General features: G+C 37.8%; 2 protein-coding genes across 2 annotated transcripts; one reads left to right on the top strand and one right to left on the bottom strand.

Moving 5' to 3' along the window:
* The first annotated feature begins 491 nt into the window (after nt 1-491).
* On the top strand, nt 492-6,474 carry LOC108233651 (zinc finger protein OZF-like). The gene is made up of 2 exons (XM_025005138.2): nt 492-508; nt 3,376-6,474. Exons 1-2 carry the CDS (start codon nt 492-494, stop codon nt 4,592-4,594), a joined length of 1,236 nt encoding a protein of 411 aa, XP_024860906.1. The 3' UTR covers nt 4,595-6,474.
* itga2.2 (integrin, alpha 2 (CD49B, alpha 2 subunit of VLA-2 receptor), tandem duplicate 2) lies at nt 5,345-26,546 on the bottom strand. Its single transcript, XM_017412215.3, has 30 exons — nt 26,433-26,546; nt 24,839-24,962; nt 21,410-21,519; nt 21,062-21,159; nt 20,508-20,622; nt 18,974-19,101; nt 18,686-18,834; nt 18,438-18,588; nt 17,841-18,006; nt 17,669-17,745; nt 17,276-17,414; nt 14,838-14,983; nt 14,582-14,725; nt 14,204-14,407; nt 13,946-14,076; nt 13,646-13,809; nt 12,504-12,655; nt 12,306-12,416; nt 11,636-11,721; nt 10,396-10,534; nt 10,181-10,264; nt 9,912-9,988; nt 9,727-9,810; nt 9,504-9,606; nt 9,309-9,419; nt 9,116-9,226; nt 7,853-7,966; nt 7,687-7,776; nt 7,419-7,535; nt 5,345-7,109 (listed from the first exon to the last, which is right to left on the bottom strand). The coding sequence occupies exons 1-30, from the start codon at nt 26,476-26,478 to the stop codon at nt 7,020-7,022; spliced, it is 3,561 nt and encodes a 1,186-aa protein (XP_017267704.1). The 5' UTR covers nt 26,479-26,546; the 3' UTR covers nt 5,345-7,019.

Here is a 26,546-nt window from a genome sequence, read left to right as displayed (position 1 = left end):
TTGGCTGCACCTGCCAATCATCTGAAGAAAATCCCACAAGGATGAACTCCCAAACAGGCTCAGCTGCTGTATCTCATTTCAACTATTTCAACATCTTTCCCTGTCCACCTATGCACAGAGTCGAGCAGCTGTTTCACAACACCGCACCACATGAGTAATTGTGAAACAGAGCAACTCAACCATTTATCAAATCCCTTATACCCCCTCCAACACGGAGGGCTCGGGCCCAGCTTCCAAAGAAATATGCTACTTATTAGAGGCAAATAGCAAACTTTTTGCCAGATCAGGAAAAAAATGAATATTAAAGACTGCTGGTTGCTGGTGTCGGCTGGAAATGGCCAAAAAAAGTCAGAAACATCATTCCAAAGCAGTCAGGGGACAGAACAGCTTAACAGTATGAGAACAAAAGTCAGAATTTGAGGAAATTAATCAAATTTGAAGAAAAAAACCCCAACAAATTATATTAGAATTTGAAAAGAAGTAATTCACGTATGGGTCCAACAAGACTGTGAGAAACAGTAGAGAAAAGGACAGAAGTCCTAAATTACAGTATTTAGATTAATAAACTCATTCATTGGCAGAGCAAGGGGGTAAAATAATACCATCTGTATCAATGCTGCCATCTTGTGGCAAAGATCTGACAATACACATTTTCATCCAGCAGGATCGTCTTCAAATCGTTTCACAAACCTATAAATGTGCTTAAAAAAACAACGAAAACACTAAAACATATTAAAAAAACATATACAGATTTGATGTTTCTGTTCTTTTCATCTGCATTGCATTGATTAAAAACCCGATTTAAAAAGAAAGAAATAAGAAGACTGGCATCGCCATTTTGTTTCCCCGTTCACAGTGGGAAAGGCTTTACCGCCATCTAGTGGTAAAAACAAAATACAGCACGGACGTCAGGTTTTCTTTTAAACGCCACAAAGACAAAAAGACACCTAACTGCATCTGATTTTAAAGCATTTTATATTTTTTTATTAATATTTTTCTAAAAATGAGTTGATGAAAAATTTATTTTGAATTCTTTGATTAGACTGGACTAATATACCTACACCTAATGAAACAATTCAACATTAACTTTTCATCATCTCGTCTCAAGACATGTAAGCCTACTGAGAAAAAAACTCTTAATTGTTCATAAAAATATCAATACAAAATATAAAATGCTTTTAAATCAGAATTAATTAGGTGTATCTTATGATTTCAGTCTAGTGAAACATGACATGACATGGAGGTTGTTTAATTTTTGACATGGAGGTTGTTTAATTTTTGTTTTTCAAGTGTCATTGATGACTGCTGGAGATAGGCACCAGCTCCCTGCGACTTGGAAAGGAGTACCAAGGGGTACCAGAAGGTTCAATCCTGGGACCGCTGTTATTCAATATCTATATGCTCCCAATAGCTCAGGTTATAACAGGAAATAAGATTAGTTACCATAACTACACAGATGATACACAACTCTACATTACGATGTCACCAGGTGACTCTGAACCCATCCAATCACTGAATAGATGCTTAGAACAGATAAATGTGTGGATGTGCCAAAACTTTCTCCAGCTGAACAGAAACAATACTGAAGTAATTATCTTTGGACCTAAAGAGGAACGATCAAGATTCAGCACACAGCTTCAGTTAAACAGCTGGAAACTAGTGATCAGGCCCGAAACCTGGGTGTGGTGATGGACTCAGACCTGAACCTTCAGAGCCACATAAATGCGTTTATCTTTAGTTGCATTGATTACTGCAACAGTGTCTTCACTGGTCTGGCTAAAAAAATCAATCAGACAACTGAGTCTCAAAATTCACATGACTTGTTGTCCATGATAAGAGAAATAAACACAGTTAAAATACTCCTGTTAGTTTAAAAATCACTGAATGGCTCAAGCAACACAATACATTGAAGATCTGCTGTTTTTGTATCAACCATCCAGACCACTCAGATCTTCTGGTTCTGGTCTACTCTGGATCACCAGAACCAGAACTAAAACATGGAGAAGCAGCATTCAGCTTTTATGCACCACAAATCTGGAACAAACTTCCAGCAAACTGCAAAACAGCTGAAACACAGTTCCTTTAAATCAAGGTTAAAAACCCACCTGTTTAGAGTTGCATTTGAATCATATTAAATGGAACATTGACCAACATGTGTATGTGTATTGATGATTTTGATGGCACTTGGCAAAATGTAATGTTTGCTACTGGTTTCTCAATTGGTGACTGCATGTTGTTTTTATGAGTTTTTATTTTTGTGTTTTGATGATGTACAGCACTTTGAACTGCCTTGTTGCTGAAATGTACTATACAAATAAACTTGCCTTGACTTGAAGACACGGAGGTGGGCTGACTGACATCTCACTGCCAGCACCAGGTCAAACAGGAGGAAGACACCTGAATCCAGCCTCTAGTCCCCCTAGTGGTCTGGTGCACTTCCGGTTTGTGGCGCAAGTTTGCATCTTTTTTTCTTACTTGCTCGTGTATTTATTTATTTATTAATTTGTATCATATTTCGTTTTGCTTCTGTCTATTTTCTGAGATTGTAGCATTTTTCTTTTACATTCGTTTTTTGTGTGCGTGTGTGTGTTTGTGTGGTTTGGAGGCGCGTTCCGCCGTTTGCTGTGCGTTTGAACCTGTCCGGCCACCGTACACACAACGGCTCGGTTAACCGTCACAGAAAAGAAAGAAACAACCAAACTATAAACAAGCAAATGTGGAGACAGATAATCAAACAGAGACTGGGTGAAGCCGTGGAAGAAACATTGGATCTTTCTAAAGAAACAGCCGCAGATTACAAAGAGCAAAAGAATAAAATGAGCGCAGATTAGGTTTGTACTTTTTTGGTTCGCTTTTAAACTACGTTAGCTAGCTGTGAAGCTAGCAATAACTTGGAGGATATTTACTTAGGATGGAGAGCAAAACATATTAAATCACTGTTTATTTATTTATTTTTACAGTTTTGTAAGTTATAAAACAACACATCTAAACTGTTTTCCAAGATATCCATAACACTACACACACATACACACTTATATATGTGTTATAAATAAAAGAACGGTTAAGCTAAATAATATTCCTGAACAGATTTTTATCATAAACATTGGACTCATTCACCGAGTTAAGTTTTTAGAACATAAAGCAGTAACACAAGTGATGTTTGTGTGAGTATGAAGTTCTAAAACGGTTAAAAAAACAAACAAAAACAACTGGACTGATATTCTGTCGTTGAAGACATTTCGCTTCTCATCCGAGGAGCTTTCTCAGTTCAGAAATAGAGAGTGTGGAGTTGAGCTTTTGAAGCCGAGATGTGATGTAAGCTGGATAAAGTTAGTATAAAGTTAAAATTGTCCATGTTGTATATGTTCCCCGCAGATGTTCAGCAGGCTCTACTTTCAGAGTAGAAGCTCCTGAGGAATGGAGGTCTCATGTGGACCAGCAGGACCCAGAGCCCCTCCACATCAAGGAGGAACCGGAGGATTTCTGGACCAGATTGGAAGGAGAGCAGCTCAGTGTGAAGGAGGAGACTGATGACACCAGATTTCATTTCACTGCAGTTCCTCTCAAGAGTGAGGACGTTGAAGAAAAGCCTCTCTTCTCACAGCTTCATCAGCACCAGATGGAAGACGGAGACGTTCCAACCAGCAGCTCAGCTGACCAGATAAAAGTAGAAGCTGATGGAGAGGACTGTGGAGGAGCAGAAACGAGCAGGAACCCAGATCCAAATCCTCATGGGGATGCTTCCAGTTCTTCAGAGACTGAAGACAGTGAAAACTGGAAAGAGTGCATGGCTCCCGAGTCAGCAGTAAACTCTCTCAACAAATATTTGAGCTGCTCTGAGTGTGGGAAACAATTTCTCCACAAATGGTCTCTTCAGACACTCATGACATGTCATTCAGCAGTAAGGTGTTCAAGCTGTTTGCGTCATAAGAAAAGTGTCAGAGGGAAGAAAAAGGTAGAGTCACTCAGGGAAGTCCAGACAAGACCAAAATCATTTAGTTGTGCTGAATGTGGTAAAAGATTTAATGGAAAAACAACTTTAAATGTACACATGAGAATCCACACTGGACAGAAACCATTAGAATGTGAGCTTTGTGAACAAAGATTTAGCCAGAAGTCTTATTTAAAGTCACATATGAGAATCCACACTGGAGAGAAACCATTTGAGTGTGTGCTTTGTAGGCAAAAATTGAGCCGGAAGTCTTATTTAACCTCACACATGAGAATCCACACGGGAGAGAAACCATTTGAATGTGAGCTTTGTAGGCAAAGATTTAGCCGGAAGTCTTATTTAACCTCACACATGATAATCCACACTGGACAGAAACCATTTGAATGTGAGTTTTGTGAACTAAGATTCAGCCGCAAGTCTTCTTTAAACTCACACATCAGAATCCACACTGGACAGAAACCATTTGAATGTGAGTTTTGTGAACAAAGATTCAGCCGGAAATCTTATTTAAAATCACACGTGAGAATCCACACTGGAGAGAAACCTTTTGAATGTGAGATTTGTAGGCAAAGATTCAGGCAGAAGGCGAATCTAAACAATCACACAAAAGTCCACAGGAATCAAAGCTCCTCTTTGCAGTGAGTGGGGTCAAAGGTTTATTCTTATGATCTGAAACACATGAGAGCCCACAGTTTAACAGAATATTAAGACGAGTCCTAAAGACACATGAGAGTTCACTCTGACGTAAAACGGCACAGTTCCAGAGTTTGTTCAATTATTTGTGTAGTTTGGAGGCAAACCAGTTGTTTTTACTCACAATATTTCATGTTTTTTTTACCTTAGTTCTTAGTTCTACCTTCCTTTCTCACCTCAAAACACCTTTTTAGAGGGCTCAGTAGAAAAGTTCAGGACAGGTGATAAGAGTTTATTTGTTGGTTTATTATTAGTAAAGCAAAGTAACAATGGTAGGTTCTCATATCAGTCACATCATTCTCTCCTGTTTGTGGGGAAGATGTGGATTTTCAAAGAAATACTTTGGGGAAAAAACAATTGCATTAAACTTGAATACATTTATGTGATCGTAATGTGTTATATGTCATGGTATTTTTAGTTAACATGATTTGATCGAACTGAAATGTTCTCTAGGCTACAGAATAGAACGTGTTTTTGTTATTTTATATATAAAAAAATGGGTAAAATGGATTAAAATTGTTTCTCTTGTCCAGATGATTTGATCTTTTAAATGTCTGGTCAAAACAGCACTCGACCGCTGCCAAATACGGCGAGTGCATTTTACCAGAACAAGGCAAAAACTACAAATAAGTACGTAAATATGTCAGGTTTTGGTAGTAGGAAGGACCCAAGGATGCAGACAAACACAAGGACCACGAGTAAAAACTTAAAGATTTACTGAAGGGAGGGAGGATCAGGGCTGACTGAAGGGAAATCGTAAACGCCAAAGAGGAACTCAGGAAATCAAAACTGAACACGAGATCGAAGGAAATACAAGAACAACAGGAAAGGAAACAACAACCAAAAGACAAAACCCAAAAGCAATAAATAACACATTAAAAAAATGCAGATCCTGACAAAATAAACTGTCAAAATGTTGTTTCTGTGCATTTGATTCATTGGAATTCTGCTAAAATTCATTTTTTCGATATTAATTAAATTGTCTAATAATTTGAATGCTGAGTCAGCACATATTTCATCCATCCATCCAACATAAAAAACTGGTGCATTTACTTTGTATTGCTTGTACACAAAATATTTTATGATCACATTTTTCTGACTTTACTTCAGGTTGAAAAAAATAAATTTAGTATGACAACAGCTAAACTAAGCTCACATCCTGTCAAAATTCTTTATCAAAAATATACATTTTGTAGCTTTAAGTCAAATTACATCAGATTAATTATGTTTAAATGAAATTACATTTTTTTCACAGTAAAGTAAAAACACCAAAAACCTGTAACACCCTTATACATTAAATTTTTTTCTTTTCATGCCTTGTTTACAAATGCCTGGGATTTTATATCTATGGTACAGAAGTCGTATTTTTTCTTGAATCGTTGTAATATTTCGTTTCTTTTTCTTTGTTTTCACAAACTTGAAATACGCCACGTTTTGTGATGTTGTTTTGTTAGACAGTACGTTTGTCTTTAACCTTTAAATTTTTTCTTTATTATATGGACATTGACAAACAGCCTCTCTTAGTCTTAAAAGGATGTTCAAATGCTGTGTTTTAGACATTTTAAAACAATAAATATACAAACTATTATTTGACATATTTGGGTCAAATAATCAGCTCATTATTATATTATGTAAAACAAAATATCAGCTATCATCATAAAATAAGCTTATCATTTTATTTAAAGTACCAACTGAAATTAATAAACGTAACCAGTCAAGTTTTAACTGGATTTATCTCAAATAAAAATACGAAAGATCACAATTTGATCTTTTCTGAATACAGTAAAACACAATAAAACAATCCAATTTACATATTTAGCTCTTTTCAGTTCTGTGTTGCTTTGTTTTTCGCTCATAACTCATTTTATATTAATAGTCTGAATGTAAAAGTAGCCCTGAGAGTCAGAGGTGACAGCTCCAAACTGTATTAGCTATATTTACAGGTCTAACATTTCATAATTGAACTGACATTTTTGGGTACTGGGGTCTAGAGTTTGTTTCAAAAAGGTATTCATTGTTGTGTTTACAGTGTGAAACTCCAGATGCCAACATCTGCACCTTATTGATAAGCTAAAAATGCATTAAAATGTTCATGCGTATTTAATCTTGGAAGCAAGAACAACCTTTAGAAGTCAGTGCATAGTTTCCCAAACCCTGTACAATTCACAAGGCAAAAAAATAAGACCTTAACTGTCTGTAAAACAGAGAGAACCGAGTCCCACTTGTCTACAAACTTACGAGCTCCTGTTTCATTAAAGTGCCTGATTTCCAGTGACTGAGATGCAGCCTATTTGCACTTGAAATATACAGATATTCACACTGGAAATGTACATCAGAGAGAGAGAGACAGAGGGCTGCTGGAGTTCTTTGTACTTCACAGCACTTCATCAACGTGCGGCTGGCTTGGCCCATCTTCATCAGCGTCCTTCCGAAGCTTCTGGTACTTTCTTTTAAAAAACCCGACCTGGAAAACAACAACAACAAAACACAACAAATTGTGATATCAGTTACAGATCTGCACCGAATGTGAATCAACAAGAAATGTCCCAAAAACTTCCTGAATGAAAGAGCTGCAGTGAGGAAATCTAAGCATTAGGAAACTTCTTCAGAAAACACAAATCATGTTCTTGTTTTCACAAGAAGAGGTTCCTGTTTATGAATACTATATATAAACCCTAAATAATGTCAAGACCAGCTAAGCCAACTAGTATATAAACACGATATCAGTGCTCCTCTTAATTATTTTTAGCAAATACTTGATTTAAGACGTTACCTTCCACAGCAGTGCAACAGCCCCAGCCAACAGCAGCAGCCCGGCGATAACGCTGCCAGCTATCACTCCCACAGGAACATCAGCCTTCTCTCCAGGTTTACTGACTGTCAGCACCACCTGGACACCAAGAAATCACATAACACCACTCTAGAGCCTCTCTAACTCAGATAGGACAGGTTCAAAGAACATAAACAGCACTTTACTACTTTTGCTGGCTCAGCTTCATTTGGCGGAGATACCAGGTTGAAATATTTCAATGTTAACTCACATTTTGCTGTTTGAGGCCAATAATGAGCAGGTCTGGGTTGGAGGTCTCCACATCCAGACTGGAGGTCAGCTTGATGGACTGATAGGAGGCCTAATGAGGCAGAGATATGCAGATCAGAGCACTGGGACTTTATTTATCAGTAACATAACAGAATGGATAGATTTACCGTAATGAGCGTCCCTCTCCAGATCCTTGTTTTAACTTTCACAAAGTAGCTGCTCTTAACTTCAGTGTCTTTAAGGATGCACTTTATGGATTCACATTTTGCACTTTTGCAGTCCTGCGAGTTAAAAAGAAATAAAAACAGCAACATTAATTAGAAAATACAAACAGTGATGAGGCAGCTAAACAAACAAAAACGTAGCAAAGAAAAAAGAAAACATTTTAGTTATGTTAGCCTCCTCTAGTGGTCAAATGATGACGCCATGAATACAAGTGTGTTTCAGAAAATTCAGTCTTTCTGGGATTTTACCCTTTTTTTTCTTATTGGGAAACCCTGTCATCAATTTTATTAAGGCTGTAACAAAAAAAGAAGAACAGCAGCAAATGGCTTTGAAAATCTAACATCTACCAGATGATTTTTAAATCGAGCTGGGTTTAAAAATCCTATTTGACGACTGGAAGTGCTGACCTCTGACAACATTTTAAGCCACTCAACAATACGTTGGTGTAGATTCTCAATCCTCCAGGACAAGACACTCTTAAGTGGTTCAACAGAAGGCAAATGGACTTCTTCTCTTGATTTCTGAAGACGTTTCACTTTTCATCCAAACAGCTTTTTCAGCTTCTTCTTCTGAGTTTTGAACCTAAGATCTTCTTGCTGTGAGGAAATGGTGCTAGCCAACTGCACCCCCGTGAAACATTCATCTTCATCTTTTGACTACTCAAAGTATTATTAAACCATCCATCTATTTCTTGCTGCTTATCCGTGGTCAGGTCGTGTCGGTAAAACTGTCCAGGAGGGAAACCCGGACAGCCCTCTCCCCAGTGACACTCTCCAGCTCTTTCTGGGGGATCCCAAGGTGTTTCCAGGCCAGAGAGGATATATATATTCCCTTCAGCCAGTTCTGGGTCTGCACCGGGGTCTTCTTCCGTAGGAAAGTGCCTTGAAAACTTTCAAGAAGGTGCTCGAACCACCTCACCTGACTCTTTTTGATGTGGAGGCACAGCGGCTTTACTCCAAGCTCATGTTGGAGCTCCTCACCATATCTCTAAGGCTGAGCTCCATTCCAGCTGCTTGGATCTGAGATCTCATTCTTTCAGTCATACCTCACGGTGAGGGGTTTTATTATGAAACATGAAACAACTTATGCACTTTGAAGGATTGGATTTTATATTTTTCACAACATCGTGAGTTTAAAATGTGCAGATTTATATATTCAAATTAAAACATGAAACAGAAAAACATGCAGTTGATTAGGTTACTAACCAGTTTCTCCAGGCCTCTGAAGCTCTCCTCTGAGAAGGAAACCGTATGGCTCCTGTCTCCGATCTGCAGAGGATCAACTAGACGGCTGGAGTCACAGCTAACAGATCCTCCCTGTGTGTGGAGAACGTGACCACTCATTCTGCAGCTCTATAACTCCAAATCATCCAATGAGATTTATTTTTGGATCACTCACTGCTTGTGTTTCCACACTGGTCAGATAGAGAAGCTGGTTTCCACCTTTAGTGTTCATTGGCAGCGCTATGGTCAGATACAGGAGGCTGACAGGGAAGCTACCTGTTGAAACCTTTGACCACAGTTTACCCCAATTGTTAATTTAAAAAAATACAAATCAGATGATATTTTAGGAGGTGGATTTGTTTTTAATCACCTTGACTGTGAAGTTAAACTCTGGGCCGATGTCATCCAGAGTTTTCACTGTCGTCACCACATGACCCGACATATTTGCCACGTAAAAGTTCATGTTTGACTCCCTGTAAAGCAAAGAGGAGACAAAATTACAACTGGAATTAATTTGTTTTCATCCTTTGAAACTACTATTACTGGAAGACTGAAATGAAAATATATAAATAACATAAACAAATAAAACTCACTTGGATAACACGATCCCTGAGTCATACTGCAAAGGAATGGATATGTGCTTATTATTGTCTGCAGGGTTTTCCTCTCTGCCATCACTGCAAAAGATAAAAAATCATTAAACCTTATCTGATGAAAATGCACTTGTTTACAAAGCTGAACAATTTAACTGCATATTTCTTTACATGATTCTCTGTACCTTTTAGCCTCAAACTCGACGTCAGCGTGGCTTTGCAACTGCTCAAAACTGTAATCAAAAGTGATCTGAAATTTCACCTGCAATGAAATACCAAAATGTTTTTAGTACTTTCTGTAACTAACAAGATATTTTGTAATGCTACATACACACATGCACACACACACACGCACACCCCGGCACACACAGGCACAGACAAAAACATTATCGCCTCTTGCCTTCAGGCGATAAAAATGTATTTAATATCAAACTCAACTCATTTTTTTCCCTACCTCATGGTTTTCTTTAATTACTGGGTAACCAACTTGACAAGTGACAGCATCTTGTTGTGTCGCTGTGCATTTGACTTCATCTGTCTGGAAATATATCATCCATAAAGTTTAAAACAACTTACACAGGGTTTGCATTTATACAAGCCAGAAATATGACTTTTTGTTTTGTACACTGGCATCACATTAGCACGAACGTGTCTTTTTCTTTTGCTCACAGGAGAAACAGATGAGTAGTAGAGGTTGCTGGAGAATTTGGCTGTGACTTGTGTGTTGTAAGCATTTTCTTTCTTGTTCTTCACAGCAACTTCAAACGATAGGCCTCTGTTATTAGCGCTGACCAGGAAAGGAGCTGAACTAAAAGACAGGAACACAGGAAAGTCTTCTCTGAACTTCTAAAAATTGAAAGCCGCAAACTCAAGAAGCTTATTTTTCCCCTTTAAATTCTCCAAACTCAGGAACAAGAAAAACAAGCATACAGTACAAATAGAAGTTGTGAAAACCTCAAGTACTTTTTCAGCTGCTGTACCCTTACTGTAAAACTGTTCAAGTCCTTTCATGTTTGTTAATTCACTGAGTATGTGTCTGACAGACTTTGTCAGCTATTTTATGGGACTTTGATTTTGCAGTTATTGGCAATTAAAACAGTGTCATAAAACAGAAAATAGAAAATGCTGTAATGGTTGTTAGGCATTTTGAAGGCCCAACATTAAACAAAGAAGTGTCAGATTTGGTTTATTCCTGACACAGTTTTTCCTCTCGCTTCTCCTGCATACCTTTCCGTGACATAATTACCAGTTCACACTTGTTGTTCTGTCAAAAAATTATAGACCTTCGAGGCAGAGAGTGTGTTATTATCTACACTGTGGGTCAATTTAGTACACCTTCTGGGGGTGTAACTGCTACAGCACGATGTGCCATGAATAAAACTGATAACTAATCATTATAGTCAGCAGATTTGATATTAAACATCTGCTTTATGATAATCATTACAAAACAAACAACATGCATGTGTTAAATTTCAGAAAACAACTGTTTAGTTAAGACTAAAATCCATTCATCAGGACTTTGCTGGTCTGATTTAACAACATTTGGTTTCAGACATAATCCAAAAACCAGACAGAAGTCATCAGATTCTGATCCAAATACATAGTTTATAAAGTGGCAAGACTTCTGAGAAAGGGAAGAGCCAGGCAAACCTCAAATCAACGAGAGCAGGATCTAATAAAATAGCCAAAAATGTTTCTTAAAAGGGTTTTCCAAAAAAAAAAAAGTCACAGTAATAAAAAAGCAGCTTTGCCTGAGCTTGTTCTGTCAAACACTGATGATAACATCTCACGTCAGCTCATTCCATCCTTTCCTCACGTTTATAGTGATGGTCTCAAACTGAGTGTTGCAAAAGGACTACACCATTTTAAAATGTGTACTGTACATTTAGGTTAGCTCAGTCATTCTTACCTGGATGCCTTTGTGTTCGTCTTCACACTCAGAACCAAATCACTGACACACATGTTGTCCAACCCACAGTCTTTTGTGAAGGGGATCTGAAATCAGTAAAACTCCAGTTAGTTTACGTTAATACAGTTATTATTGCTTAACACGGGCGTAACTGCAGATGTGTGCATTTCTTTGTCTGAACCGTTACCAAAATATCTCGTGAACCACAGAACGGATCACTGGAGTCAAATCAATTCAAGATGGTCGCCACAGCTAATCAAGCTTAGTCAACACAAATATGGCTGTAACTCTGTCAGATATGGAGCTAAAATTTGGTGTGGTCATAGTTGAGAAGCATCCCCAACACATACTCCAAGTCCTAATAGATCACAAGAGATCTTTGTTTAAAACTTTGGCATGCAGGGCATCCATTCCTTCAGTCAATGTTTTGAAAAAGAAGCATATTATATAGTTTGCTTACTAATTTGTTGCTTTGGGAACCAAAACTTGTGTGACTAAGCGAAATAAGGCAGCAATTATCACAGGAGCAAACCGTGTAATTTTAAAAGACTGTGCAGACACCTTTGCAGTTGTTTTTCAAGGTTGTCTGATTTATTTCCTGTTGATCAAACAGCATAAGAAAAGAAGAAAAAAATACGTCATAAGTATATGTTTTGTCTTTATTACTTACAAAGAATTCAAAGGCACTTGGAGAAAACACGTCGAGGACTGGGTTCACATCCTCACTCTCCTGCTTAACTTCTACTTTCAGACTGAGGGAATTCACAAAGTCGGGCGTTTCCTGTTGAACACATGGAGAAAAACTTGAGCTAAACATCTCCGAGCTGGAAGATATGCACCAAATTAATGGATCATTTTCAACACTTACCTGAACATAAACCTGGTTGTCAAAACACAGGGGCGCTGAGGATATATCCGCCTTCCCTTTCAGGTAACGTTCGTTGTTTTTGGTAAACAGCCCTCTTGATGTCACCCGTGAACCCTGCAGGTCGGCGTCCAGGGTGAAAGTGTATGAAACATCTATTCCAAAAACAAAAGGAGAAAAAAAACCTCTGATAGTGTTTGAAAATAAAGTTCAATACTTATTTATGCTCTTTGACAATTAAGAAAAATAAACTGATTTGTTGTTTTAGTAGCAAAACATTTGAATGTCAAATCTTTGAGAACCACCCAATTCAACAAATATCTCAGTTTGTAAAACACTTTTGTGTCCAGTAAAGCATTTTCTAGTTTCTTCCTTTGGGAATTTCTGACAATTCTTTTTGGCAAAAGTCTTCTACTTCTGTAAATTTCTGAAACCATTTTGCATCTGTTGCTGATTTATTCACACATTTCTAACAATGCGGGTCGGGGATCTGCAAAGCCGGCAGCTTGCATCAACTGAAGTAATCTGTATGGATCTTATTTGTGTTTTGAAACTGTTTGGTTTCTTTATTTAAATAATTCTGTGATGTTTTGGATATTACCCACCTAATTTCCGCCAAATTCCTGGTGTCAACACAAACTGACAATCACAAAACATAATTAATTAATTTTATTTAAATTTATATTTAATTCAAATCCATCCCTTTATTCAATAGTGGGAAAAGTAGCTTTTTATATTTATGCAATTATTTTGTCATGCTTTATGCTATATTCGTCTTATTCCATGAAAATGTTTTATTTTGATCCAACCAGTTCAGGAGTTGTTTTAAAAAAATGTCTGATATTCTTTAGGATGTTCATTTGCACACTTTTGAGGCAGAACTTTGTTGCTGGAATTAAGGTTTTCTAATTTGAACCCTTAATTTGCAGAGACACAAAATGGCGGTCCCACTTCTCAAAATCTGAAATTGCACAAAACTAATCACTAAACTGATCAGTTCTTTCTTACAAAAATTAAAATGATAAAAGTAAGAAAAAAAGGGGAAGCATCATAGTTTCACTTTTTTTCAAAAGTTAAAAAACAGGAAACATTAAGGCTGACATCTTCAGAATTATTAAACTGTTATCAGAGCTGATGAGACTGACTGATGGGCCCCACAGGTGTCTTGGGTCTGAACGAAGCTTTAAGGCAGACGTTGGTGTTGAAGCATGAATGTTTACGTCCGTTAATGTCACAGAGTTTGTCGAAAATGTTGATTTTATCAGGGCTGAAGGTAGCTGTAGCTGTAACGACTCCCACTCCTCTGGACCTGAAATCAAGTTCAGTTTCATACCATCATCAGTTTTACCCGTTTTGCATACAGTAACAGATTCAGTCTCTGAGCTTGATCATGTTACGCAGCAAATGACAAGTTGTTCTATCTAGAATCTAAAGTTTTTACTCACCAGAGCTGGACCACTTTGCCATAAGCACCGATGGAGATGTCAGGAATGGTATCATCATTCAGATCTTTGAAGCTATCAAGAGATCTTCCAAAATACTGAAGGTGAGGATCAAGTTTTGAGCCAAGGATTCTCTATAAAAGAATAAATATTATAATCAACATGCAACTGTAGAGTTGATTATTTAAAATACTCATGTCTATTTATATTTTTTAACTCTACAGACATGCAAACACTGTTTTCTGCCATTTTTTGCTGTACCTGGGAGAACTGTTTGTTTAATGTCTTCTCGTTTCCATTGTAGATGTAAATGACTCCCTTTCTGTTTTCTTCCAGTGGTGCTCCAACCACAACATCAAGGTAACCATCCAGGTCAAGATCAGGAACAGCAGAAATGGCCATTCCAAAACGAGCATTTTCATTCGGGGCTGGACCAGTGAGGAATCCCTGCTCATTCAGTATACCCTTCAGAGAAAAACACAGAGAAAGTGTGTCAAGGATGGAGCCAAAACAACCTTCTAAAGTTCCTTTTGATGAAGGAAAAAAAACGTGGATGAACACTTATTTTTATGTTTCAACGTGATGATCAGTCTCTCAAACACAAAGTGTTTCTAAAAAGGGCATTTTGCTCATTATTACCTTGGTGACAGAGAATAAATAGACTCTGCCTTCTTCTCTCTTCAGGTCACTCATGTACATGGGTGCCCCAACCAGAAGAAGGTCTGACACCCCATCCTTGTCCACGTCCAGCGAGCACAGAACACTGCCAAAGTAGGAGCCAATCTGCAACAACCAGGTTCCAGCTGTTTATTAGTGTTGACTTAAATCCGGCTGTCAGACTTGAAACTACATGTTTGCTCTTGACTGTTAATGAAACATCCTCTGATGTCTGTACCTGTTTCCCTCTCTCTGAATCTTTGACACTAATTTTCTTCTCAGCATTGACGGTGTAAACAATAACTTGTCCAGAGTGGTTGGAACGAGGTGCACCAGCCACAAAGTACTCTGTGGACCCATCACTCAGGGTGGTTAGAGAATAGCCTGCAGATAAAAGTAGCAGAAAAAAAAATGTTAGATGGAGTCGTGCAGACATCAAGTCATTTTACAACTTTTAATATTATGCATAAATATGAATAGAAAATAAAGGAAAGGTACTGCCACAACAAAAAAGAAAAATATTTCACTAAACAAAAAAAATTCATTAAGAAGGTTTTGTGCACGCCCAGTTTGTTTTAAAAAGAACATCATCACGTGGACCAGTGGTTCCCAAACTCAAGTTGCAACCCATAATATAACAGAGGAAAAGGTTTTTGCTGATTTAAGTATAAGCATTTAACTGAAAAAATGTTTCTAAACACTTAGCAAAGAAAAAATGCCTACAACTCAGCCAGATTTACGGATCCTGAGCTTAATTTTAGTGTGGTAGTAGCTAAAAGTCATATGCAACATACTCTGAGCACTAAATAATCACACAAGATGTGTGTTTGAAAGTTTGACATTAACTACTGGAGTCAACTCTGTCTGTCTCTTAGCAAAATTACTCACGAACCACGGATAAATGGTATTGAAACTTTTAAAAAAGTAATCATTGGGTTGACATCTATAGATGTACCAGCATTAAAACTGTAACCAGCCTTTTTTGGCAAATAATGAGTGTTTGTCATTGTGGGAAAATAAGCCCTGACAAAAACAGAAACTATACCACAAACCATGTTCTTTTTGCTACACAAGGTCGCTAAAATTACATTCGTTTCCTCATTGTCTGTGGTTAATGAGCTCATTTGTCTTACAATTGGTGTCATTTGTCTCTTAAGTGTAAAGTGGTTTTAAAGTCTGCAGCTGCTTTAGATTTCTCATACCTTGCGGTGGAAATCTTTTCAGTGTTACAGGATAAAGAAACATTTTTGCTTCAGACCTGTGCAGGGACGTGAATGTAACTTTGAAAAAAAATGAAGTGGTCTGGTTTCATAGGAAGTTATTGGTGGATGGTGAAACTGACAAACTTACCAAAGACAATAGAACAACTTTTTTTCATTTCTGGCTTTACGTTTTTTGACTAGAGAAGTGGTGATTCTTTAGAGAAACTTTAAAGCTGGCAGTTTTAGAAAGGCATCTGGTTTCTTTCCTTTACTATGAGCTTTTTGAGAAAACAAACGCAATAACCTAAAACAACAGGCATTTTTACACATGCATAATATTTTTATTTTCTTGTTCAACTTGTTAAATTGCAGCAAGTCCAATCGAAGGCAACTGGACTTCTTGATTCTTAACGATGAACATGTTTCTTGTCCAAAGAGCTTTCTCAATTCCAAACTGAAAGATGTGGAGTTTTAGGCTTTTAAAATGTGATGGGAAAGTAATTTTCTAAGTTGTTTAACCCACGCTCACATGCATGCACAGGGTTAACCTCACCACCCTCAGGAAGGAAGGGAGGGAGTTTCATTTTCACGCTAGTTCACAAAGTGTAGTTTAACACCTTGGTCTCAACCCCATGCAGTTTTGAATTAAGAAAAACATCTTCAAGAATAAAAAAGAAGTCCAGTTTGATTCGATTTGTTAGAATTAACATGTCCTGGAAGGCTGAGAACCTACAGGAGCATTTTCATATCTAAGTGCTTATCAACATTCAGACAGTGTGGATTTTTTATTTTGTTTAATTTTAATTTTGCTAGTTGTTTGAGAATGGCAGAAGTAGGAATAGAGGATATAGCAAGTGAGGTTACGCATAACATATTGCACATTTAAGGCACAACACAAGTTTTTTAAATTGAAAAATTGTCATTTAAGTATTGAGTAGCCCACAGTTTGCTCCAGAGAAGTTTTATGTGTTGCAATGGTTCAGAGCAGTTTATCTGAGCTGTTTTAGAAGCTACCCAAACCCTACCCTTCACCCAACACAACACATGGTTGGTTATATTGTTATGAATAATCTGTAGTAACACTATGCTACTCTTTCTGTTTTATTTTTGATTTCTTCATAATTAGTTTCAATAATCCTGCAAACTAAAAGGCAAACAAAGGCTACTAAATGTACGATCTTAGTGGTGGAGGTAATTTCCATTTAGGAATGCCCACAAATATCTCAGTAATTTAAGTTATTAAGGTGAAACTGCTTTGCTTAGTCTAAATTCTCTAAAACCAGATTAACTCTAATATGTAGCTTCCACAGCTGCAGCATTTAGAGCTACATTGCAGGTAGAGTCAAATCCTCCATCATATCTTCATCAGACACCCAACACCACACTGTTACTGCAAAGATTTCAAGATTTCAAGATTTCAAGTCACACCCCATAGCTGGTCAGACAAACGTAGAGGACAACTGTAAAAGCTTACCCAATAACGAGCTGTGATTTCTGTCTTGCAGTGATTCCTCAAAGGCTGAGAATGGGAAAATGGTCACTTTAGAACCGGTCTGATGGACGACGGTCCCGCTCCAAGCGTATGCTCCCACAGCTCCAAGCATCATCACATCCTTGAACGGCACAAGGACAAGTTGAGGAACTGAAATATTGCTTTTCAGCAACTTAAAGGGACTAGTACGCCAGGAGAACTGGTCTTAAAGGCGCTGCAGTTCTCACACAAGTATGGTCAGATTCTGTGACCAGATTTATTGTTATTTCTAAGTGTCATGAGCATAAAATGGTATTTATATAATATTATACAGAGCACACAAATGATGATCAGTTAATGCATCAGTTTTTCTGTCGCTGCTGGTGGCTGCAGTACCTGCTGTTTGGAATAATGAGTGCTGAATCCAACCTGAGACATCTCCATCTGGAAGTTTTCACCTTCTTTCCCCGTACCTAAAAAAACACGGCATTGAACACCAGAAGTAGGTAAAAAAAACCAAAAAACATGGAGCAGGTACAACAGGTCAGAAATCAGAACTAATACTCACCTTCTATGTTGAAGATGCGGTTCCCCAAAGTTCCAGCGATCGTTGATAGAGCCGCCTCCTCTGACACATTGAAGAAGAACTTCTCTGTGGGTAAACTAGCAATGGATTTGATTTCTTCAATAAGGTTTTTGGTATCTATGTTGTTTCTGATATAATAACCCAAGACCTGCAAAAAAGTATATAATTCAAAATATCAAAAATTTTCATAGTTTTAAAGATGACATTTAAAAATAGCTTGCTTCTTAGATTCTCTTTAATCTCAGAACAAGATAAAAAAGTGGTGAACTGACAAAATAATAAATAAAAATACAGCATGGCTGACTGAAAAGCTAAAACTCCATGGCAAGTAGTAGAGAAATGTTATGCAAATCTGTCTATAACATCTTGAGCAATCTTGCCAAGAACCAAACAAGCAGACAAACCATCCCAGCCACATAACGCCCTGCTTTCATGTGGAAACTTTAAATTAAGTTGAAGCTGCAGTTCTAAATCACAGCGCCTCAACTTTGTCCTCCAAAGTGAAATCATCTAATGCAATTATCTGATGCCCCAACATTAAAGTCACAATTTAAGGTTAGTAATTGGTAAAGGACGTACTGCAATGCCAAATCGGGTGATGCCTTGTTTCTGACACTGAGCGATTACACTGTCTTTGAGATCATAATCGTGGGACTCGCCATCAGTGACAACCACCATTACTTTGGCGGCACCAGGTCGGCCACCATTGGTCACATGGAAACCATACTCACTGAAAAAAGAGCAGACACAGAAAAAGTCATTTTGAAATTTGTGGACTTACACACTTTCCTGTTAAGAAAATGCTGTAAAAAAAACACAACACCAACCTGGCATACTTGACTGCGCGAAATGTATTTGTTTCTAAGCCATACTTCTGGGTGATTCTGGACGCCGCTTTATTAATCTCATCTTTAGTTTTATATTGATTCAGTTTGAATTCAACGCTGGGGTCAACTGCATACTGGATGACACTGATCTGGAATAATCATTAAAAAAAATAAAATGAGACAAAGAACAGCATGCTGCAACAATAAACCATAAAAGAAAGATGGAGCAAAGCTGTTTTTTTCTTCAGACGTATTTCTGCTGCAGCCTATCGACCGTGACAGGATCACCTGTGTACTTTGGGGGCCGATGTCTAAGGAGGGAATTAACTTCAGCAGGAACTCCGTCATTGGTTTCCAGGGATAAATGCTGTTTGAGCCATCCAGAACAATCACAATGTCCATCGGCCCTCCACATGCTATTAAAAAAAGAGAAAACGATCAGAAGGAACAAATGTTCAAGCACAAAGAATAAAACTGGTCAAACCATCGATTATGAATCTATTTTCTAACTTTCATGCATCGACAGGTTAAAGTTTATTTAACTTACCACAGTGAATACTTTATTTCACATTTAACCATCTGCTGCGTGTAAGACACAAAACAAAACTGCGAACAGTGGTAATAACTTTGTTTGTATTTTTAAACTGCAACCAATTTCATGGTCCCCACAAACTTCCTTTGACTAACAGCTAAAACCGCTGTCAAGTCAGACACTTCTGACTAAAATGGTCTCTCTCTCTCTCTCTCTCTCTCTTTAAATAAAATGCTGTCCAAAGGTTTTCATCCACCAGTATTTCTTTCTACTTTGCTGTCAAGAAGCCATGTTTTTTTGTAATTTTTTAAGGAGGCCTTGATGATATCAGTCAGACTTTCTGACGCTCTTTCCATTTGGGATTGGCTGCTTTTTCCCTCATTTTATGTCCAGTTCATTTAAACCTGACCATGGCAGCATATTGTGGAGGACAAAAGAAGACGTGTCAGGACAAAAAAGAAAAAGACTACATTCAGCAGATGAACTGTATCTGAAAGTCATGTCTTTAAAAAAACTCGAACAAATCCTGCAAAATCCTGACACAGGACCTGAAAGATGAATCAGTCTTTACTGTGTGGCAAGATTTCAGCTAACAGTTGTCTAAGAATCACCTTGTTGGTGTTAACATATCACTTCCTGTCTCTCAAACTGTGCTGCTTTTTGTAGTTTTCATAGATTCAACTAAAAAAATTAGAACAAATTGCATCTTTGTGAAAGACTGCTGGTAACAAAGGGCTTAAAGAGCCAATTTAAAAGAAGTTCTTTGCTTTAACGTCTCTTGAGTTTAGGAGCCATTTTATGCCCAAATGATTCATAAGTCAGAGGTAAGTGGCTTAATAAAAAATATTCTGAAACTGAGTGAAAAAGCACCTAAAGCTCACTTAAAACTCAAACGTTTTGACAAATCACTGTGCTGTTTAAATATGTATGGGCTGGTTTTATGAATGACAACAATCAACATTGGTAGCTTCTTTCTGGATCCACTTAGTTCATCTAACGGGTTCATCTGAGCTCCTAACTTTGACAAATGCTTCCTCCAATCTTCTAAATAATTTTAAAGTACCTTCCCTTTTACTGAACAGTTTGCATAAATGACTATTAGGAAGCTTCTGTAAAAAAACAAGAACAAGGTTGTAAAGTTACCTTTACAACCTAAATTTACTACAAGTGAGTTTTATGTCATTGTAACAGATGTATGTATACTACAAGTAAACCCTGCCTGCCTGAAAGGAGTCAACAAATGATTAAACACAGCCTAAAGCAATCAATACTCAGAATAAAGTGGCTCACTTTGAACAGCGGGAGAGAAGGCAGGTTGAAGTTGAAAAAGCGGGTTCAGTTTTGCACATATTCCTGGGTAAAAGTTCTGATCTCCACACTGCTGCCCCCAGAGTGGACCACACGTCTGTATCAGGTCAGAAAGGAGAAAGAAACATGAGAGTTAATGGGTGCTCTGTATTTCTGCTGCCATTAACAGTTCTCAGTTAGATCTTCTGTCTAAAATTAAAGGTTTTAAAACTGTATTAACTCATACTAAAGTGTTTTTTTCATCTTTTCTAACAGGAACTAACCACAACATCTAATCTATGCAGAAATGGAGTTGATGATTTTTATTTAAATCAAAAGTTGAACATTACTTTTCTCCCTGCTGTGCCAATAAATGTAAATAAATGGATGAATTCATTCATGTGTTCATCTTAGAATTAGATTATCCTGTCAGCAGCTGGAAGCTGTGAATATTAAAATACCTTCAAATCAACTATAAAAAGTGTTAAAAGTGGTTTAAAGTCTTCAAAATAGAATGATTTCCTACATATGTAAGAAAACACACACACACAACATACCATAAAATCACTGATTACCACTGATGACATCCGGGTAAGAGTCAAACCCAGAGACATGTTACTGTTGACATTTTTAACATCTGGCATACTGACAGAATCTGTAAATAAAATCACAAAAAACCGACAAAGATCAGATTATAGTTGTCAAATCTGTTATTTGAACAATTAATATACTGCTATCTTTCTGTTTAAATAAATTCCACGCACTGGTGGAACAAATAGGTGATTTCTTGTATTTTTTGTTTAAGAAAAGCTAAAGAGACTCTGTGTATGTTTTTGTGGATGTCATTTTAGGACTGACGTCTAGTCAGGAGGTCGAGGGTTAAACCACAAAACAGGAAGTCTTACTTTGAAGATTGAGTTTGTCACAGCTGTTTCTTGATCCTGAGATTGGACACTTATAAACATCCCCCTTCCTGTTTGCAGTGAAACCGCTCCATGGAGCACCAACCAGGAGCCTGCAGAGAACCAGAATATTCATCTTAAAAACTCCGACAAACAAGGCATCACAGGAGGTAACACCACAGCCTTTATATGTCAAAATGTTCTAATAAAGACATGTTTCTTTAAACAAACAGCAAAAAATCCAAACATAATACAAGCAACATATAATACATCGTTTGTGCCTGTAGAAACATGGTGGGCATGTGCCAACAAGTCACTCATATCTTTTTGTTTAATTCTCTGAAAATAAAACATGATTTTACACGTTCATAGAAAAAAAAAATAGCAGATCTTTTATCTTTAACATCATTTATTCATACGCTACCTGTATATTAAACGTGTTTCTTACGTTTTAGGCATATACAACACCAATTAATTATTTTCTGTTAGTTAAAAGATAGGAAATTTTGTGTTGCTTCACTTGGAAATGTTCAGTCAGAGATGACTATAAGAGCCTCTGCTTTTTTCTCAGCTATACTAACAAGACACTCCTCCAGACGCTGAATTACCCTGAGACTCTGACTGTAGTGTGAGTGTACACAATCCAGACATGACTGAGAACGTTTGTTACTGTTTAACTAAAAGTTACAAACGAGGGAAACTAACAGCACGACGCTTTAAACGAGGCAGGGATGTTTGTGCAGCAGCTGCAGAAAAACAATATATGATTTATTTTTAAATTGTTATTATTTTGTCGAGTACGTACACTGATTGGCAGAAATTTACCCAAGATAGTGTTATAAAATGAAGCTGTGCATTACAGTAATAACTCAAATTAAATAAAATTGGTACTAGGCGTTATTTTGTTTTCATTTTCAAACTTACAAACATCAGCTTCAGATTCTGCATTTGTTATAAACAGAAGAACAACAGCTTCTTTCCTGCGGTTCCATAAAGTTTAGAACATTTAAAAATGCCCAGCTTGAAGCTGCGACTTGACGCAATGACCTAAAATTTAATGTTGAAAAAATAACGTTTAATCTGAGGAACGGAGAGCTTCACTTCAGTTGTATGCGACGGCATCTGTTGTTAAATATTAAAGAAATTATTCATCCATTTTACACATTTGTAGTATAATTAGCTGTTTCTCCAGACCTTTTTGCTTTTATTGCCTTTTATTGCCCTATTTATTGTCTTATACTTTGTACTCTCTCCGTGTTCGTGTGTGTGGGAGGATGGGTTTGTCAAATGCAGCCGGCTGCATTTTAATGTTTTGTCAGTGACAATGCAGCGTTACAGTAAAATCTGCACACATGAAACAGAAATAACTGAGTTAAAATTGAGGAAATATTCAGACACATTATTATAGGAATAAACTGGAACTTAAAAATTGAAACTTCTAGACCTGATTGTTTTTCTGTCCTCTACCAATAATTTGGTAGAGGACAGAAAATCAGACACAGAAAGTGACAGAAGTGGTGAAGAGAGTTGTGTTTACAGCAAATCATCACAGCACCAGCAGCACTTAGTGGTGAAGGCGTTCTTCCCAAATACTGCAACATTTACACTGATAAGCTTCAGCTAATTCCGCAGGTTTACGCACTTCCTCAAAAACCACCAGCGTGGTCACACTTTGCATCTACTGTTTTTCATGACGTTGATCATTCTAGCAAAATAAAAATAATTCAGGCACAGTTATTCCAACACTGTCATGGATGTGCCAGTGGTTGGCATTGTCTGGTTCTCAACATCACTCACTCAAGGGAAAGGAATTGCTGGTTTAAAGCCATAAAATACACCATTTTCCAATGTTTTGATTTGAATTTTTTGAATAGGTGTATCGTCTATGATAAAAATAACCACTATATATGCAACACTCACTACCAAAGGTCTCCCGCAAAATTGTTCATAAATGAGTGAAAACAAGAGTTCTTTTTTCTTGCCAACAGTTATGAGTTGTTTGTTTACATTTGAACACTGACGAGTACACTTCAGACAGTCCTAGTGCACGCGGGATGGATATAGAGTCGATAAAAAAATACCCAGATATAGACAGAATCAGAGGGAAAACAATGAAGTCAGAGATGCCAGGTCGAAAGTGAAAAGCTGAAGTTCTTCTTTTTCTGAAACAAAACAGCGACTAAAAATCAAAATCAAGCGACGGAGAGCATTAAAGCAAAGCTGGGGCTAAAATCAGATAATCTGAACGAATCGCTGAGGGATATTTGCTGTTTTCTAATGTAATTTTTATGAAAACTCTTATGAGTTTGAGTTACAGTAACTCCCACACAGTGATTTATTGATGTAGAAACTGTGTTAGGAGCATAAAACATTGAAAAATCTTGTAATTTGACTGCGACTATGACTTTATCTAAGAATAGAGTGAGACTGAACGATGACACATTCTTCTTAAAAAGTGTATTAAAAGAGGAAGCCACAAGTAAAATAGGTAAGTTCTTTCGTCTGCTCCCTTCTTCAGCGGTTGGCAGAGCGAACAAACTCACACGAACGATTTGGTGAATTGTTTTACGCCGAAAGGCCTTCCTGCAGCAACCTGGGCTCAAACCTGCGACCTCAGGATTACAAGGCTGCAGCACTGTCCACAAAGCCACTGCAGGTAAAAATCTCACTGAGATTAAACTAATCTCATTTTCATAAAAGAGATCTGGCCAAAGGGGCAGTAAAACTTACAACAAATATAGTACACGACAAAAAAAATACAAGTTTTACTCTGCATAAAAGTGAACAACAATGCCGTGTTTTATAAATAAATGTCTAAAACAATATTACTGTATGGGAAAAAACAGCAACAGAACAGGAGTGGTCTTCTCACAGACAGGCGTTGCAACAAACTGATGCTGAAGACATATTTTGGTCTACCACAGTGGATAACACTTCTGCTAATCAGGTCGACACTTCCTTTCCGTGAATGGAACTGTGGAGACTTGTGAAGATGCTGCAGAATGATTAAATATAGTCAGTAACGTCAGTATGAGCATCTCTCTGCAGGCAGCAACAAGCTTTCACTGAAGCCGGGCAGAAAGAGAACATTTTTTTCTGGTTTTCAGCTGCACTTAATCAAAAAAAAAAAAAAAAAAAAAAAATTCCAGCAGTAACTTGTGCTGTCTTGAGTTCTTTCCTTTGTTGAACCTTTTTCGAGAATTGCCAAACAGACGTGTCTTAAAGCACAAGAAACTCAAAAACCACCGCGAGATAGGTCTAATTTCTGAGAAAACCTGGCTCCTGTGTGGGTTGATCTGTGCAGACGTTAAACTCTCTCTGAAAACTTTTATCACTGTTTCCAAGAACACAAAGTGGGCTGAACGAGCCAAACCTTTGCATAAATGAGATAAAGAGCTTCAGGTAAAACTGCTCGGTGGCTGACGGTCCTACCATTTGTCCCGGATGTCTGCCGCTTGTTGCACCGTGTAGCCGAACTCCTCGGCTGCTGGGCCGCTGAAAATCTTAGCTCCTGCAGTGCCGACGTTGAAAGACAGCGAGAGGCAGATCCTGTCAGCTGGTGGAGGAGACACAAATGTGACAAATAGTTTGAGAGTGGAGATGAGTGGTAGACTACTGTGTGTCAGAACTTTTGACTTTAACTACTGTTTGCCTAAATTTAGCTTTTAGGAACTGTTCTGCTGGTCTAATCTTTTACCTACCATTTTGCTCATTTTAGCTTTTGGCTACTGTTTTGTTGGTTTTAGCTTGTAGCTACCACACTGATAATGTTAGCATCCAGCTATTGTTTTGGTAGTTTCAGGTATTAGCTACTGTTTTGCTAAATGTAGCTTTTAGCTACTGTTCCGCTGGGTTTAGTTTTTAGCTACCACATTGATAATTTTAGCTTTCAGCTACTGTTTTGATAGTTTTAGCTATTAGATACTGTTTTTCAAAATTTTGGTGTTAGCCATTGTTCTGCTGATCTTAGCTTTTACCTACCATTTTGCTCATTTGAGCTTTTGGCTACTGTTTTGTTGGTTTTAGGTTTTGGCTTCTGTTCTGATGATTTTGCCTTTTTAGTTTTTGTTCTGATTATTTTTAACTTTACCAGATCAGTTTTCAGCTTCTTATAGCAAAGTCACCCAGTGCTCAGCTTCTACTGCATTTTCTCTCTCTCACACACACACACAAAAAAAGCCAAATTCTCTACTTGTTGTATTTGTACCCTACGGTTAGGTTAAGTGTTACTTCAGCACTTCCTTTTTAAGAGTCAGGGGTGGGTGAATCATGTTAAAATAAATAAACACACATCAGCCTGTGTCACAAAGGGCAAGGCAAGCCGATGAAACCCCCTCACAGCGCAGAGGTTCTGCCTTTTGGTTGTTTCTCAACAGGTCCACCTTCAGATGTTCGGACTCCCTCAGGTGGAAGCTGCCTGTGTGTGTGTGTGTGTGTGTGTGTGTGTGTGTGTGTGTGTGTGTGTGAGCCTTTTTCTCGGTGTCAGAGCCACAAGTCCACACAGGCAGGGCTCGGCTATTAACCCGTCCTTCCCCCCTGTTCCCCCCTTCAATCAGCAGCCAGAGGAATGCGGTTGGATACTGGACCCAGGAGCCCTTTGCAGCCACGCCTGTTTACCTGCAGCCCAGAGCAGGCGCAGCTTTCTGCACACGTCCAAAGCTCCGTGTTTCCCACCAGAACGGAGGGACAGCTTACAGGAGGAGAGGGTTTTTTTTTTTTTTTATTGTCTGTTTATGTGGTAAAGACAAGTGTGGCTTCTGAATGATCCAATAAGCTGAGCGTTAAAGCGTTTCACTGCAGTCAGGGAGGTCTGATTTAACAAAAAAATACAAAATACAAAATAAACCGAATCAAAGTAAATACATTTCATTTAGGCTCCTCGGATGTGATAGAGGTCAATTTAAGTGCAAATTAACGACATCATGCAATAAGAAAACTACACGAAACAAGTGCTAAAATTGAGACAAACTTCCTCTTGTTGTTCGGAGAAATAAAAAGTGGCCGAGAAAACGAGTTTTCTACTTACAAAAAACTACCAAAGCGAAGAAGACTTTCCCCCAGAAGGGCTCCATCCTCGTCCTCCTTCCACGCGTTTGTTGTGACCGACTGAAGCCTCGCGCTTGTCAAAGTCGGTGACGGA

Source organism: Kryptolebias marmoratus, linkage group LG1, assembly GCF_001649575.2.
Source record: "Kryptolebias marmoratus isolate JLee-2015 linkage group LG1, ASM164957v2, whole genome shotgun sequence".
Lineage (NCBI taxonomy): Eukaryota > Metazoa > Chordata > Actinopteri > Cyprinodontiformes > Rivulidae > Kryptolebias > Kryptolebias marmoratus.
Note: the sequence above shows the minus strand (reverse complement) of the source record. Positions and strands in the feature narration are given on the sequence as shown.